Source organism: Chiloscyllium plagiosum, chromosome 21, assembly GCF_004010195.1.
Source record: "Chiloscyllium plagiosum isolate BGI_BamShark_2017 chromosome 21, ASM401019v2, whole genome shotgun sequence".
Classification (NCBI taxonomy): Eukaryota; Metazoa; Chordata; class Chondrichthyes; order Orectolobiformes; family Hemiscylliidae; genus Chiloscyllium; species Chiloscyllium plagiosum.
Window position 1 is genome coordinate 44,249,524 of NC_057730.1, and position 16,630 is coordinate 44,266,153.

Consider the following 16,630-nt stretch of genomic DNA (forward strand, 5'->3'; position numbering starts at 1 on the left):
CCCTTTGGGTGAAAAAAACAGTTCTCTCAAATTCTCGCTAAAACTCCTAATACTTAAAATTGTCTTCCCGCAACTCATTGTTTGATCTGGACCGTTTAAATATTTTATAAGTGTCATAAAAGTTTATTATTGTATGTACACTACTAGCTGAAGTGAATACTACTACCTAGTAACTGAAAACTGAACAATGTTTCATCTGCTTTAAAAAAAACTCGAATCAATTTTTAATAACTTACATATGCTGTTAACCCCTCATCTGGTAGACTTTGTCACATCTTATTGTCTTTGCTTTACTGCAATTTCGTTCAGCTTTTTTTCAGTCGAGAAGTGGCAAGGATATTTAAAGAGAATGCATACGCTTCATAAAACAGGTGAAACAAAGTTAGCTTTGAGGATTATTTTTTGGCATTTTGCTTTCGGTTTGGAAAATTCTGGGCATTTCAGAAAACATCGACCTGAAACGAATTGCAAATTGTCAAGATTTCCTGTAGCACTAGGACCCAGTGGCAGGCTGTACATTGTCGTGTCGCAGTTTAATGATGTTGAAAGGAGGAGTCCTTTAGAATTAGTGGGGGTTTGGACGGGAGCGTGTTAGTGTGGATTGAGGTTATTTATTTTGTACAATACATTTAAATGATGCAGTTGAAATACTCAGACGAGTAGCACACCAGGTTGCTTTAGTATATGTTTCAAGCTGCGGTGCCCGTTGCTCATTTCTTATTAATTTCAGCATTTTTTTTGGAACAGCAATGGCAACAGAACCAAGGGCGAAGAAAAGAAACAAGAGTGCGTACGTGGGCCATGCGGCCAAGAAACACCGCGGGAGCAGGGAGCTGGAGGTGGGGATGCAAGGACTACTCATCACCTGCAATATGAATGAGAAGAAATGCACGGCCGAAGCGTACAGTCTTCTGAATGAATATGCGGACCAACTGTACGGCCCAGAGAAGGTGCAGTACAGACAGAATCCGCGGGCTCTGTGTTTTAGAGAGAGAGTTAGGAAACTGCGTTTCGAGTTGCTTGTATGTGGCATCAGTCTAATTTGGAGCTTTTAAAAGTGAAACTTATCTCTAAAATCAATCACATTACGTACAGATTCCAAAGTATCCGAAAAACGTGAAGACCATAGGCTGGCTTTGAGCAGAGTTACCATGGAACATAGAACAGTACAGGCCCTTCAGCCCTCCGTTTTGTATCGGCCTTCTATCCTACTCTAAGATCAGACTAACCTACATACCCTTCATTGTACTATTTTCCATATGCCTATCAAAGAGTCACTTAGATGTCCCTAAAGTATCTGACCAGCTCTTTGGGCTTTGGAGAAGGGGGCAGGGAAAGAGGGTGTAACTTATTGGAGGGGATAAGGGACAAGTTGACAAGCTGCAGTGAGGCTGTTGCCCATACTGGGAAAGGGAATGGGGGAGGGGATGGTTTCAACACTCCTGTTAAATCCAGGTCTGGTGGTCACTCTGGATTTGCATAGCCTTTGAAGTTGGCAATATTTGCCAGTCCTGATCCCACATCACGGTGGTGATGGTGGATGGGACTTTTTTTTAAAAAAAAGAACAAGGCAATTGGCTGACGAAGGCAACATGCTCAACATCCAATTAAGCTTAGCTGGTGGGCTCCTGGCGTTGGAAGGCCAATTGATAGAAGATGTGGGAGGCCCTCCACCACCTTATAATCAGCAGCCCTACCATTAAAGTTAGGAGCTACTGTTGTGTGGATGAGTGAGATGTCATATCACCTTGAAGGAAGTGCTTCTGAGGCTACTGTACTAGAAAAAAAGTTAGATTAAAACTGGCCACAGCTTCCCTGCAATGGAGGGAGTTTAAAACGCTTCTGGAGTGATGGCTGTCAGACTGAGCCCTCCCCCACCCCTCTTTACTGTCACCTGCTTTACTGTCATTGGGAGGCAGCCTGTTGATTTTTTTGGGAGGGGAGGGAAGACCACCTTAGACTTTTAGGCTACCTGCTGTCTCGATTAAACTCAACTCAATGTGTATTATATATATAGAAACGTTAACATTTTGCAATAGTTAAGTGTTCTTTGATTTAAAAACTGATTTTACAGAAGGAGTAGGAATATGAGAAGTTTAGAATTCCAAGCATGTTCTGATCACTTTGTCACAGTTTAATTTTACAAGCTTACTGTCAACTGTTAGACCATAGGAACAGAGTAGGCCACTTAGCCTATTGAATCTGCTTCACTGTCCAAATACGTCATGGCTGATCTGATTAATTCCCAGCTCCATTTTTCTGCCTTTTCCCAATAACTCTTGATTCCCTTACTGATTTTTAAAGAAAGCTCTCAGCCTTGAATATACTTAACAACCCAGCCTCAATAGGCTTCAGCACTTTTAAAAATTTCCACAGATTCTCTATCCTAAGAGAAGACATTCCTCTCCACCGAACTTAAAATGTCTAACCTCTTCTTTCTGAGACTATTCTTAGATTCTAGGCTCTCCCACAAGGGAAGATGGGGCAATATTTCTACATCTACTCTTAAATCCCTAAGAATATTGGAAGTTTCAACAAGGTCACCCCTCATTCTAAATTCCAATCGGTACAGACTCTACTTTTCCTTAAGACAGTCCCTCCATACTTGCCGTCAGCCAAAAAAAACCTCTAAACTGCTTTTTACTCCAGTATATCTTTCCTTAGAAATGGGGTCAAAACTATTCATTATCTCAGCTGCAATCTTATTAGTGCCTTGTACAGGTTTAGCAAAACCTGCCTACTATTAGTAGCATCAAGAGGGAAAATATAAATTACAGCCAGTGAGTGAAGATTGCATTTACCTGCGAATGGAGTCAGGAGCAGCCGAGGCTTGCACTTACCTGAGAGCAGAATCAATACATTCAGCTGCTGGCAATCGACTGTGCTGAAGTAGAAAGAATAGCAATGGAGTGACATCACAGGAAATAGAGTGTGTTAATTGGTTGGTAAGGAACTACCATTAGGGACTGTCCCTAAATAGCTGTAAATTTGAAAATAGCTACATATTTTTCCTATCAGTCTGTTTAGGCATGTTATGGCGCGCTTTTCCAGGTGGGACTTGAACTCCCTTGCATTAGAAAAGTGTAAATATTTTCTAACTAAGCTGTTCAGAATTGCTAACGCACTGTTCTGGAGCAGGTGGGACTTGAACTCCAGTCTCATTAGATAAGTGTAGACACTGTCTAATCAACCTGTTCAGTGATGTTATTGTACACTTTCGAGTAGGATAGGATTTGAACCTGGATTTCCTGGGCCAGAGGTAGGAACCTGTTAGAAAGTGTCCAGAAGGATTCTGAAATCATCAGGGATAAATTTCAATTTTAAAAAATGACAATCTAATTAAATAAAAGAGAGAGACGCAGGGCCAGGCAATGTGTTGCAGCTACAGCATGTGGGAGCTGGTGGCTTCCATTATGGCTCATAGTGACCACATTTGTAGCAAGTGTTGGTTGTTTGAGAAAGTTCAACTCATTTATGATATGAGTCTGCGTTTCAGACACTGGCACACCATCGCAGGGAAAGGGATACCTAGATGCTGTATTTCAGGAGGTAATTACCTCAGATTTGGTTATGGTTAGGAGGGTGTAACTACAGGTGAGGCAGGTATTAGAAGGTGGCATTGCAGTAGCCTCAACCTTGAAGGTGGTGTGGCTTTGTTATTAAAGGAAAAGAGTGATGCTATGATTTTGGCACTGGAGAGCAAGACTAGGAATTGGTCTGGGTATAAATAAAAAGTAGCAAGGGAAAGAAGTCCTTGCTGGAAGTGATCTGTAGGTCCTGTGACAAAGCTGCTCCTTTAACAAGGTTATGTTGTGCTTGGCTTTTGTTTCTGAGAGGTCGTAAAAGACACATACTCCAAAAAGTCTGGAGTTGAAGGGATTCCTGGCCAATTTGTTTATAGCTAACAAATACTGACTCAGACAGAAGACTTTCAGGTTTTAATAAGAACACTTGTACAATGAAAGGAGAGTGGCCACTTCTCCCAGCTCAACTTCTCTCTGGTTTGGTTTGGTTTGGTTTTTAACAGTAGGGTTGAAAAAGCTGCTGGACCCAAAGAAGCAGGTCTAGGCTGGTACCCTCTGACTTCTCTCCTATAAGAACCTGTGATTGATTTTACCTTTTGTGCCAAGAGGTGTTTATGGGGATTGTTGCAAGTATTTGGAACAGCATAATTGAGTTGGGATGATCTATAGGTTTTTGTAGAGGTTACGTTTTTTGGTATTCTGTTTTCTTTTGTTTGTATTCATTCAGTAATCTTGTAAATGAATTCTATTTTGTTTAAAACTAAATGGTTTGACCAGCGGCCGATCTCCTGGAATGTCCACGTTACACCTAATTAAAACAACTAGCAAAATTAGGGTCTGGGCTACCTTCTTGAAATGTTTTGAGGGGTCTGGCCTAGTCCATTACAGTCCCCTAACAGTAGTTCTACAGTAGGACTCAATGTAAGCCAGGAAATACCAGGGGCTTGCGAGAAGGGTACAATAATCGACTGCTTTTAATATGCATATAGACTGGATTAATCAAATTGGCAAGGGTAACCTAGAGGGAGCATTCATAATGTTTCTTGGAGTGATATGCTGCTAACTAACCAGGTTGCAGGCTATTTTGGGTTTTAGTATTGTCATGAGATGGGATTAATTTATAATTTTGTAGTAAAGGATCCTCTAACGAACAGCGATCGTAACAGGTAGTGTTGCACACTAGTTCTCTGGTGTTAAACAAAGGTACTTATATAGATACACCTGTGGACAGACTTGGTCCTACGGGAGCTGGCATAAAGGTTAAAAAGGTAGGACAGCTGATGAACAATTTAAGATGTGTTCAATTCCTCCCAAATAAAATATATTGCAGAGAGAAGAAAGAATACAAGGGGGAGGGTGAAGCGAGAAAGTTTAACAAGGATAAAAACCAAGGCATACCATATTGCAAAGATCAGTGGCAGGTTAGAGGATTGGGGAATTTTTAAAGACCCACAAAAGGTGACTAAAAAGTATTAAAATGAGTAAATGTTAAATTATGGAACAAGATTTACTGTAAAATATAAAAACGGAAAGCAGAAGCTTCTATACATACATAAAAAGGAAGAGAACAGCTAAGTAAATGTAGAACCCCTAGAGAATGGGACTGGGGAGTCAATAATTGATTCTTCAGGGGCTTGAAATGCTAAGTGCCGAGAGGATGTTTCCTCTCATGGAAGAGTCACCAGACAGCATACTGTCAGAATAAAGGGGTGCTGATTTAAGACAGAAATGAGGAATTTCTTCAGAGGGTTGAGAGCCTTTGGAGCTTCTTGCCATTGGGAGCTGTAGGATCAGAGTCTTTGTGTATATTCAAATGCTGAGAGACTCTTGATCAGTAAATAAATCAAAGTTTATGGGGAAAGTGGGCATGAGGAGCGTCAGATCAGCTATGATTCTATTGAATGAAAGCGAGATGCCGAACAGCCTTCTCCTGTTCGTATTTCTTGTGCTGTTAAGACAAATAGTGGAGACAGTCAATATTTTGCCTTAGTTTTCACAGTGGAGGACACTGAAAGCACCCCAATAATAAGAGGTAATGTAGAGATTATAGGAAAGGAGGATTGTAAAACAATTGGCCTCATTAGGGATAAAATACTGAGGAAATAATTGGGATTTAAGACAGGCAGATCCCCAAGCCTCATGGCCTATATCCTCCTGGTCTTAAAAGGAAGTGACAGCAGAGATAGTGGATGCATTGGTTATCATATTCCAGAATTCCTTGGATGTAGGAAAGTTTCTAGTGGGTTGGAAAAATACTCTTTTTCAAAAAGGAAGGGACCAGAAAGTAGGAAACAAGACATGCTAATTTAACATCTGCCATTGGGAAATAGTTGAAATACATTATTAAGGAAATAGTAACGGGACATTTGTAAATTCAAAACACAATCCATCAGAGAGCCAGCATGGTTTTGTGAAGGGTAAAGCATGTTTGACTAATTTGCTAGAGTTCTTCAAAGCTGTAACGAGCAAAGTGGATAATGGAGGGCCTGTTGATATACAGGGCTTCTAGAAGGCATTTGAAAAGGTGCCACACAAAAGGTTAATACACAAGGTAAGATAGAGGTTTGGCTAACCACCAGAAAGCAGAGTCAGGATAAATGGATCCTTTTCTGATTGGCAAGTAGTACTTAGTGGAGTGCCAGATTTCAGTTCTTGGGGCCTCAGCTATTTACAATCTGCTTTAATGATTTGCATGCATAGACTGGAATTCTGGGTAATCCAAGATTAGAGGAGGGGAAACATTTCTGGCTGTAACAGGCTGCTCCTTTTTTTTTTTGAGGTTATTTTAGGTGTTGGAAGTGATTTCCTTGAATTCCTGGAGCAGCAATGACTGCTTTATATGCTGTTGCATTGTTTTGGAAATTTTGGAGAAAAAGAAAAGTCAAACAATGGCACTTTTAAAAGGGAGAGGTACAGACAAAGGCAGCACATGATCATGTCAGTGCAAGAGAGAGAGAGAGCGAAAGGAACCCACACTGCCAACTGACACAGCAATGAATCTGCACAGTTACTGCCATTGCTGTTGAATTCATGTATCGCTGGACATCTGAGTGATCTAGAAAAATTAACAAAAAGTGAAATTCACAACTGATGTTGGAGGAACCTGTTTGGGAAAGGTCACAGCAGAGAAACAGATAAGTGAATAGTTAAGTATAGCCTTACTATAAATCTACAGTCGTGAGTAGAGTGGGTTCTTTCTTGATTATATGTTTTATTTGAGATCTAGAGACTGGCTCGAATGCAATGAGAGGTACATCGGATTCCAAGAGATCGATTGTGTGAGGGGAGTCTCTAGTCCAAGGCACAGACAGATATTTCTGTGGCTAGCAGTGAAAAATCAGAATGGTGTGTTGCCTCCCTGGTGCCAGGATCAAGGATGTCTCTAAGAGGGTGCAGAATGTTCTCAAGTGGGAGAGGGCCCAGCAGGAGGTCATTGTACATATTGGAACCAATGACATAGGAGATAGTGAGGAAAGAGATCAATCTGAGCCTGGTACAGTTGAGAAAGGAAGCGAGGTAAACAGTCAGGGCAGGCAGGGACAAAACAGAGAACAAAGTAGGACTGATACATTAAACTGCATTTATTTCAATGCAAGAGGCCTAATCGGGAAGGCAGATGAACTCAGGACATGGTTAGGAAAATGGGACTGGGATAGCATAGAAATGTGGCTCAGGGTTGGACAGGACTGGCTGCTTAATGTTCCAAGATACAAATACTACAGGACGGACAGAAAGGGAGGCAAGAGAGGAGGGGGAGTGGTGTTTTTGACAAGGGACAACATTACAGCTGTATTGAGGGAGAATATTCCCGGAAATACATCCAGAGAAGTTGTTTGAGTGGAACTGAGAAATAAGAAAGGGATAATCACCTTATTGGGATTGTATTATAGACCCCCTAATAGTCAGAGGAAAATTGAGAAACAGACGTGTAAGGAGATCTCAGTTATCTGTAAGAATAATAGGGTGGTTATGGTAGGGGATTTTAACTTTCCAAACATAGACTGGGACTGCCATAGTGTTAAGGGTTTAGATGGAGAGGAATTTAAGTGTGTACAAGAATGTTTTCTGAGTTAGTATGTGGATGTACCTACTAGAGAAGGTGCAAAACCTGACCTACTCTTGGGAAATAAGGCAGGGCAGGTGACTGAGGTTTCAGTGGGGGAGCACTTTGGGGCCAGCGGCCATAATTCTATTAGTTTTAAAATAGTGATGGAAAAGGATAGACCAGATCCAAAAGTTGAAGCTGTATGTGTCTGCGTGGGTTTCCTCCGGGTTTCCTCCCACATTCCCAAGATGTGCAGCTTAAGTGAATTGGCCATGCTAAATTGTCCATAGTTGTTAGGTGCATTAGTTGGGGTGGATTACTCTTCGGAGGGTTGGTGTGGACTTGTTTGGCCGAAGGGCCTGTTTCCACACTGTAGGTAATCTAGTCTAAAGAACCTAAAATGGAGGAAGGCAAATGTTGACGGTAATAGGCAAGCATTTTCAAAAGCTGGCTGGGGGCAAATGTTCACAGATAAAGGGATGGCTGGAAAATGGGAAGCCTTCAGAAAGAGATAACAAGAGTCCAGAGACAGTATATTCCTGTTTGGGTGAAAGGAAAGATAGGTAGGTGTAGGGAATGCTGGATGATGGTTGACGGTTTAGTTAAGAAAAAGAAGGAACCATATGTCAGGTACAGACAGGATAGATTGAATGAATCCTTAGAGTATAAAGGCAGTAGGAGTATACTTAAGAGGGAAATCAGGAGGGCAAAAAGGGGACATGAGATAGTTTTGGCAAATAGAGTTAAGGAGAATCCAAAGGGTTTTTACAAATACATTAAGGACAAAAGGGTAAGTAGAGAGAGAATAGGGTCCCTCAAAGATCAGCAGGGCGGCCTTTGTGTGGAGCCGCAGGAGATGGGGGAGATACTAAATGAGTGTTTTGCATCATTGTTTACTGTGGAGAATGACAGGAAAGATATAGAATGTAGGGAAATAGATGGTGATATCTTGAAAAATGTTGGATGTCTTAAAACGCATAAAAGTGGATAAATCCCTAGGACTTGATCAGGTGTATCCTAGAAATCTGCGGGAAGCTAGGGAAGTGATTGTTGGGCCCCTTGCTGAGATACTTGTATCATCGATAGTCACAGGTGAGGTACCGGAAGACTGGAGGTTGGCTATTGTGGTGCCATTATTTAAGAAAAGCGTTAAGAGAAAGCCAGGGTGTTATAGACCAGTGAGTCTGGAGGCCTGTGACCAGTGGAGTGCCACAAGAATCGGTGCTGGTCCCACTACTTTTCATCATTTATGTAAATGATTGTCCCATGTAGTGTTTTGTGCAGTCCTTGCATGGGATTTTATACACTACATTGGTTTTGTTCATGCTGGGTATCGGGTCCTTCGTTCTGGTGAGTTGTTGCCTGAGAGTGGCTTTTGGTTTGTGTGCTGTTATGAGTCCTAGTGGTCGCAGTAGTCTGGTTGTCCGTTCGGAAATGCTCTTGATGTATGGTAGTGTGGCTATTCCTTTGGGTTGCGGCATGCATCCATGAACACCAATTAGCCACAAAACGACACGACCAGCTATCCTTAGTCGCCACACATGCAGATGACAAGCAACATGAGTTCGACTGGGGCAACACTCCTATTATAGGACAAGCCTAACAGAGAACAGCCAGGGAATTCCTGTAGGCATGGCACTCATCCACAGATTCAATCAATAAGCACATCGACCTGGACCCAATATACCGACTACTGCAACGGACAGCTGGAACTGACAACCGGAAGCGGCAGAGACAAACCACTATAAATGCTGGAGGAAACATCACAGAAGCGCTTCACAGGAGGCTCCCAAGCACTGAGGATGTCACCTAGACAGGGGACGAAATGTCTGCAACACAAATTCCCAGCTCGGCGAATAGAACCACAACAACAGAGGATGAAATGTATGGAATGAGCTGCCAGAGGAAGTAGTGGAGGCTTGTACAATTACAACATTTAAAAGGCATCTGGGTGTGTATATGAATAGGAAGGGTTTGAAGGGATATGGGCCAGATTCTGGCAAATGGGACTAGATTAAGTTGGGATATCTGGTTGGCATGGACGAGTTCTACTGAAGGATCAGTTTCCATGCTGTACATCTCTATGACTCTATATAAAGCACTGGAACCAAGTTTGTAGATAGCACTAAAATAGATGGGGAAGACGTTTTATAAATAGATATGGATAGATTAGATGGATAAGCCAAAATTTGGCAAATGGAGTATCAATGTGGATGAGTCTGAAATTAATTAAATACTTAAGAGTCCTTGCACTTTACATTTCACTGGAATGATATTGACTTTATAAACTTGTAGTGATTGGAACCATGGTCAGGTGTATCTCATTAACTGAGATTCTAGATTGGTCCAAGTTAACAACCCCAAGCAGGGAGCTTTGGCTGACACATATAAATAGGAGATTCAGAAAGTCTCCTCAGTCTAGGGTCTGGCTTTGAGCTGACTGGTCAGAGCCCAGAAACAGTGCATATGTAAATAAAGGGTGACTGGATACCAGCCACTATGTGGTTATTTCAAAACTGAAGAATTGGAGGGGAAAAATATCACTAATCAAATACTTAAGCAGTTATTTTTAAGAGAGGAGAAAAGCATTGGAGACCTAAAGACAAATTGATGACCTTTTAGTTTAAACCTTTTACTTTACAAGAAATATTGATCAATCTTACTCAACAATCATCTTCTTTCCCTGTACTCACATCATGCTGTGGTTTACGACAACACTTAGCTGCTGGTCTCACTGCAGGTAGGTCACTCAGTCCAAACCTTTTATCCTCTCCCACTTGCCTCTCACTCTGGAGTGTTTGCTCCTTGCTGAAAACCCCAATCAAAGCACCTCTGTCCTCTTTTGCCCCAGATTTCCAGTAGTATAGTCAGAACTCAGCATTCATCTCACTCTGCTGATGTCTCACACCAACTGACCCTGCTCCTTCCTAACTCTGAGGTGAATGACTTCCCTTTCTTATAAAGGTCTCTTCGGTTTACCTGTTTAGCTACAGTGATCACCATGTCATTTCGACAAAGGAATTTTGAATTCAAACAGACACCTTCAAGCAGCTACCTTCTTTAATTAGGCAATTTTATTCATTTATAGGTTACTGACAATAACTCTTAAAATCTGAACTTGGGTATGATTTTCGAGTCGAACAGTTGAATTTCCACTTTGAACTGAATTTCCAACAGTGTAGTCAATGACCCACTTTGCCTTTGTCTGACTCTGCTGAGGTCTCCTGCACACTCTTTACTGTTATAACATTGATCTCATTCCTCCCCAACAATAACAGTAGTTATTTTTATTTAAAGACTTTTCATGTAAAATGGCACAATGTCCTTTTTGATTGTGGTAACCCATACTGAATTTGAGACTGAATACAGAAATGTACTTTTACATTGAGTGTCCACAGTAATGAACTCCAAGTTAATTCACCTCATAGACTGTTGAAGCTCTTTTATCATTTTGTTTATCATCTGAACACGAACAATAGCCTCTTCCAGTGTTTTATTTCTGAGCATTACTGAAGCAAACTAAATTAATTTTCAATCAGAAAGTGAAGAAGGAACAGAGTAAGAAGGTAATTAGCAAATAACATAGTAATCATTAAGGATCACCAGAGTAGTGTTTTTCTTCTAATTTTGTATTTTTGCTTTTAGATATGTGATGTAGCCCATTTATAACAGTCTCGTTTTGACATGTGTGTATTCCAGGCTTGCTAAACAGAACACACTCTTAAAATCATTGATTTTAAGGTCTTTCCTTAATTAAAGACTAATTGATATGGTGTGAGAATACTTTCATGTCTGAAGGAATGAATTTTGGCTGTGCTGATGCATAAATTTTGGCTTTCTCTTTTAGTGACTGCATCATTTGTGAATGTCAGTAATTACATGATGGTGCAGAGTTGACTAAGTTAATGGAAGCAATAAAACATTTAGCAAATTTTAGACAGCAATATTAAGTTTATGTCCAACTACAGGAAACTGAGTGGTTTATATCATACAACACAACATGTTCTGATACACATGACTGTAACAAGTACTTAATTTTGAGCAGGAGACACTAGTTTGTCATGGATAAATGTTAGCATGCAGCTATTGACACACTATTTACAAAATGAAAAATTGATATTCAAATTCAAAAATTCTGCTGGTATTTTTCCCAGTTTGTAGAGGAACCAAATAGTGAAGATGAGGAAGATGATGATGATGCTGAAGCTGCTTTGGAGAAGGAAGTAAAACAGATCCACACATCAACACAAAGTCGTCTCCGGCGATTCCAGGCTTTGGACAGTGGAGCCAACAATGTGGTCTTCATCAGAACTCTTAACATTGGTAATGTGTTCTCCTTTTTTGTCGTGGATTTAATTTTATTCCACGAGGGAGTAATTGCAGAATCTTGAAACAAATATTGTTTTGACACAAAATAACGAGGCAAATTCAAAGATGCCGCCTGATTGGTTTAAGTTGCTCCATGATTGTTATAAATTTCCACTTTTCCAGGTGGTGCTTTTTTATGGAATTGGGTGCTATAACAAAGGTGACAGGACTAGGGATGGGTACTTGCTTTGTGAGCACAAGAGGTTACAGTATAGCTGGACAGTTTTGGGGGTTTGCAGTTTTTTTGTGTTTACTGAAAATTAGGTTTCAGTCTTCCAACAATTAGCTAGAGTAAATTGTGCCTCATTTTGAGGAAGGATGTCATGTAAACAGTACAATAGATAGTGTTAGAAGAGCTTGTGGAAAGGAAGAGCTTGGTGTTGGCAGAGTATATGTGGATGCTGATTCCATGTCTGAAGATGACATTGTCAAGGAATATATGGATTTATGATTTGGAGATGCTGGTGTTGGACTGGGGTGTACAAAGTTAAAAATCACACAACACCAGGTTATAGTCAACAGATTTAGTTGGAAGCGCTGCTCCGAAAGCTAGTGTGCTTCCAATTAAACTTGTTGGACTATAAGCTGGTGTTGTGTGATTTTTAACTTTATATGGACCTATGTTGCCATTCCTCCTTTGACATAGGATCAGTAACATGAAACTCTCATCCTGATACCACTGCAGGTTTGTCTACAGCTCAAAGACTGTAGGTTTCAAGGTGACTTGCTACTCCCTTCTTAAGGGCAAATAGGGAAAAGCAAGAAATGCTGAGCCAGTGATGTCCACGTGCTATGAATAAATAAAGAGGAACTGGAGATCCTTGGGTATGCCACAGGGCAGTTGAGGGACAGAATTTATTGCTAGATTTCCTCCCTCTCTGATTGAATAGGTTGGAGTGGAAATAAGTGAGGTGAACTTTGCTGAACTGAATGAGGAGAGATGTTGGATAGGAGTGGTGTTTTCCACAATATCAAAAATTGAAAGTCGGTCACGAAGGAATAATGCATTTTTTTCTTTTTTTTTTCTTTTTAATGGGTGTTTTTTTGGGGGGTGGGGGAGAAAATGCCTAACCCTGAGGTTCTGAAGAAGGGGAACTGGCTCTGAAATATTAACTCTAATTTCTCTCCACTGATGCTGCCAGACCCGCTGAGCTTTTCCAGCAATTTCTGTTTTTGTTTGTGTTTAAAACTTAATGAAGCTTGGTTGTTAACTGCAAATCAGCATTAATTGACCTGTCCCAATCAGAGACCACTTGCAATCAATCATCACCCTTGTGCAGTAGTTTTTTAACCTTGAATTTGTATTCTTTTGAAATATCTTGATGAGTGAAGACAAAAAACTTTGACAAAATGTGCCTTTTTTCAGCAATAGGCAAATTCTGTACTACCAAATTACTAAACCTTACTGGTTGCATTTGAGTAACTTTATCCATGTGCTGTGATATTTTGAATGAGCAGCTTAAATAATGTGTTATAGGGATACACTTGATTTGCAAGTGGTTTCATTGACGTGTACCAATGCAGACTTGCACCAAACTCTTGTTGGCATTCTTGATGTGATAATTGAATTGCTGACTTATGACTCTAAGTTTTTAATTTGTATTTTTTCTACAAAACAGAACCAGACAAATTAGTGCACTATATTTTGAAGGATCTGTATGCAACCAAGAAGAAGAAGACTCGAGCTATACTGCGAATGCTGCCAGTGTCAGGGTCATGCAAGGCTTTCATGGAGGAGATCCCAAAGTATTTTGAGACTTTCCTAGAACCCTGGTTCAAAGCTCCAAAAAAGGCTACTTTCCAGATTGTTTATAAAGCCAGGAACAATAGTCATATGAGCAGAGATGATGTCATCAGGGCTCTGGCAGGTAGATATGATGGTTTCCATATACTGAAGGTATTTTTTGTTTTTGTTCGATTGGTTATATGTGAATGGATGCTAATGATGGAACTAAGCTTTTGAAAAGATATGTGCTTTGTTACTAAGAGTGAAGATGGATATTGTAGGTTTTGTTTGACTTTTAAAAATGTTCCTTCTGCTATAACACTTTTGTGGATAAATTCCTCCCGTTTTCTTTACCTGTAAATGTTTCTTGTTTCCTTGTCTACCTTGCCTGACCTTAATAGCAAAGTAAGCAGTGATAGAGCCTCCTGGTAGGCCTTGCTTGCTCTCCCACTTCTAACCCTCTGCCAGTTCATAACATGGGCCAACCTGGCTCCCTACTTCTGTTTTTCCATATTTTCCACCCCTAACCCAGTTGGGTTCTTGTGGTGCAATCAGTAGAGTCCCTGCCTCTGAGTCATCAGCTGCCGAGTCAAATCCCATCCCAGGCTAATGAAGAGTGTATTTATGTGTCCAAATAAGTTGATTGTATTGGAAACGTTTGCAGGTTAACAATGGTAGGTGCTAAACGTGGGAGATAGTTCTAGTTAGTCATGATAGAAAGAAAGTTGGATATTCTATCATCACTGTCTATAGCTCCAGACTACAAAATAAATGTAATTGTTGCTTCAGCAACTCTTGACACTAAGTGATCTGTCGCAGATCACACCATCCTAAGCGCAGGATCTTCATTTATTTGTGTCAGAAACTTGTGGAGTGGAACTGAAGTCTTAATCTGTTTCAATTTGTTAGGTCTGCATGTGCCAGTTTCCACAATATCCTGAATATTTTCAGTATTAATAGTGTTCAGAGGGCAGGAGTTGTGGGATACTTTAATAGTCTTGCTTCGAATTTAATATACAGATGCAAACATTTTAATTACAGTCTATCCTGATACTAACTTTGAATATTGTCAATGCAGTTGTTCCATTATAAAGCAGCAAAGGTTTTGAAATGAAGCAATAAAACATTGGTTGGTTAGAATTCAGTAAATGCTGGCATTTAACTTTGCTAAATAAGCAGAGTGATTAACTGCCACTAGTTAGTCTCATGCATTTATTTTCATATTATGTAATTCTCTAGATGTGTGTGGTGTGGAAGCTTGATTGCTGATTTTTTTTTTGTTTATGTATTTGGAATGAATTTTGTTTCAACCTGTCCCTTTGCAGGGGTAGTAATAAATTTGAATCCCGAAAACAAAGTGGACCTTAACAACCCTGAATATACCATCATCGTGGAAATAATCAAAGGTGTTTGTTGTGTGAGCGTCGTCCAGGACTATATACTTTTTCGCAAATACAATTTGCAAGAAGTGGCAAAAAATGACATTGAAGGAAAATTGAAGAAAACCATCTGTGCTCTTCCCTCTGAGAATGATAATTGTCAAGAGTCAAAGGAGTCATCAGATGCAAAGGAAGCCAAGACGAAAGGTGGGCAAGACGAGCAGGAACTGGAGCATTCTGCTGGAAATGGTAAAGAAAATCTTCAGGAACAGGAAAGTGGAGAATAGAGTCTTGAGAAAGATGATTTGATTCACAGTGTTGAAAAACCTGTCTTGGTCAGTGTCCATTGGGTTGTGACCTTTACACAGCCTGGTTCTTAGTGTCTTTTTGTATACCAGATCTTTTCTAAGCAATGAGCAAGTAACACCTTTGTGTATTTTAGGAGGAAGATGTCCCTCATGCTCACTCGAAAAGGTTATATTTCACAAACCGTATCTGTGCAGGATGATAAGGGTGCTATACAATAAGGTTCTTTGTGGTTTGTCTCTTTTGGCATGGTTGTTACTGACATTTTTTAAACTTTTGTTTTTAGAAATTTTGGCCATCTTTAAGGAAAGTTGAAATGTTGCAATTTGATTTTACCTCTCAGAAATCCTTGTCTTATTTTATGAGCTATGCACTATTTGCAATGAATTGGGACTTGAAATAATTCCTGGAATAATTATAGTTGTCGTGTTAAGTTAAACTTGCATATGGAAGTGTGTTATAAAATGATGATATGGATCTGAAAATTGTGGTTCTTGAGCTTGTAATTTTGATCTTTGAAAGAAAAATTAAAGATGGTCAAGTGAAAGTTTTTTCATCTATTTGACTCCTACTTTGGATTGTCATGTTATCTTTTTATGATTGTGTAAAGTGTGCTATGTATGTATTCAGATTTTTGCATTCTAATGAAGTTACTGCAGACCTCTATTTGAGAACCAGTGTTTGTCTCAACTACTACGTTACACATTCTTGACATTTGTTTGGTGTGGAAATTTCTCCTGAATTTCCTGGACCTTTGGTGACTCAAAGCAAAATTCCCTCTAATCTGGTAAACAGCGTACCTAAACTGCTACTCTATCAATGTATCTCCTTTCTATTTTCTCACTAGTTGAGATGTGGTCTCCAGAATCCCAGTTAATGCTGAGTTAGGTACAGTGCTCAGTAGGAGTGGATTGAAATCCATGCTATTGTCCTCAATTTGTAATGTAATGAAAAGACCCATGGAATTTCACACCAAACTTTGCAGACACAATATTATACTGAATCACATGAGAGATGATGGGCAAGATGGTCAAAAAGTAGTCCAAGGTTTTCAGGTATACCATAAAGGAATAGGGTGAAGGAGAGAGCTGTGGGAAGGAATCAGAGACATCTGGAGACTGCCATCTTTGATAGAATGATAATAATTGAGAATGCACAATGGATCAGAACTTGAAAAGTGTAGCTATCTTGGATACCTCTGGGGTTGGCTAAGATTCAAGAGAGCGAGGGACAAGTCCATGGAAGGATTTGGAAATGAGGGTGAGGTATTTCAAATCAAAAC

General features: G+C 40.1%; 2 protein-coding genes across 7 annotated transcripts in view; one reads left to right on the top strand and one right to left on the bottom strand.

The window, feature by feature from the left end:
- Positions 1-2,902, bottom strand: part of acsm3 (acyl-CoA synthetase medium chain family member 3) — an 86,929-nt gene extending 84,027 nt beyond the window's left edge. Inside the window, exon 1 of one of the 2 annotated variants that reach the window (XM_043711936.1) lies at positions 2,841-2,902. The gene's annotated coding sequence lies outside the window, so the exon portion shown is untranslated. Of the gene's footprint in view, positions 1-2,801 lie in introns of both variants that reach the window. The other variant, XM_043711938.1, reaches the window with a different exon arrangement.
- The window catches only part of thumpd1 (THUMP domain containing 1), a 34,127-nt gene extending 18,108 nt beyond the window's left edge, over positions 1-16,019 (top strand). For 3 of the 5 annotated variants that reach the window (XM_043711947.1, XM_043711946.1, XM_043711944.1), the window contains exons 2-5: positions 748-950; positions 11,724-11,892; positions 13,557-13,805; positions 14,989-16,019. In XM_043711947.1, the coding sequence (XP_043567882.1) occupies positions 750-950; positions 11,724-11,892; positions 13,557-13,805; positions 14,989-15,329 (960 nt within the window). In that variant the 5' untranslated portion in view covers positions 748-749 and the 3' untranslated portion in view covers positions 15,330-16,019. Of the gene's footprint in view, positions 1-268; positions 372-522; positions 607-747; positions 951-11,723; positions 11,893-13,556; positions 13,806-14,988 lie in introns of those variants that run through there. The other 2 variants (XM_043711943.1, XM_043711945.1) reach the window with 2 other exon arrangements.
- Positions 16,020-16,630: the final 611 nt, after the last annotated feature.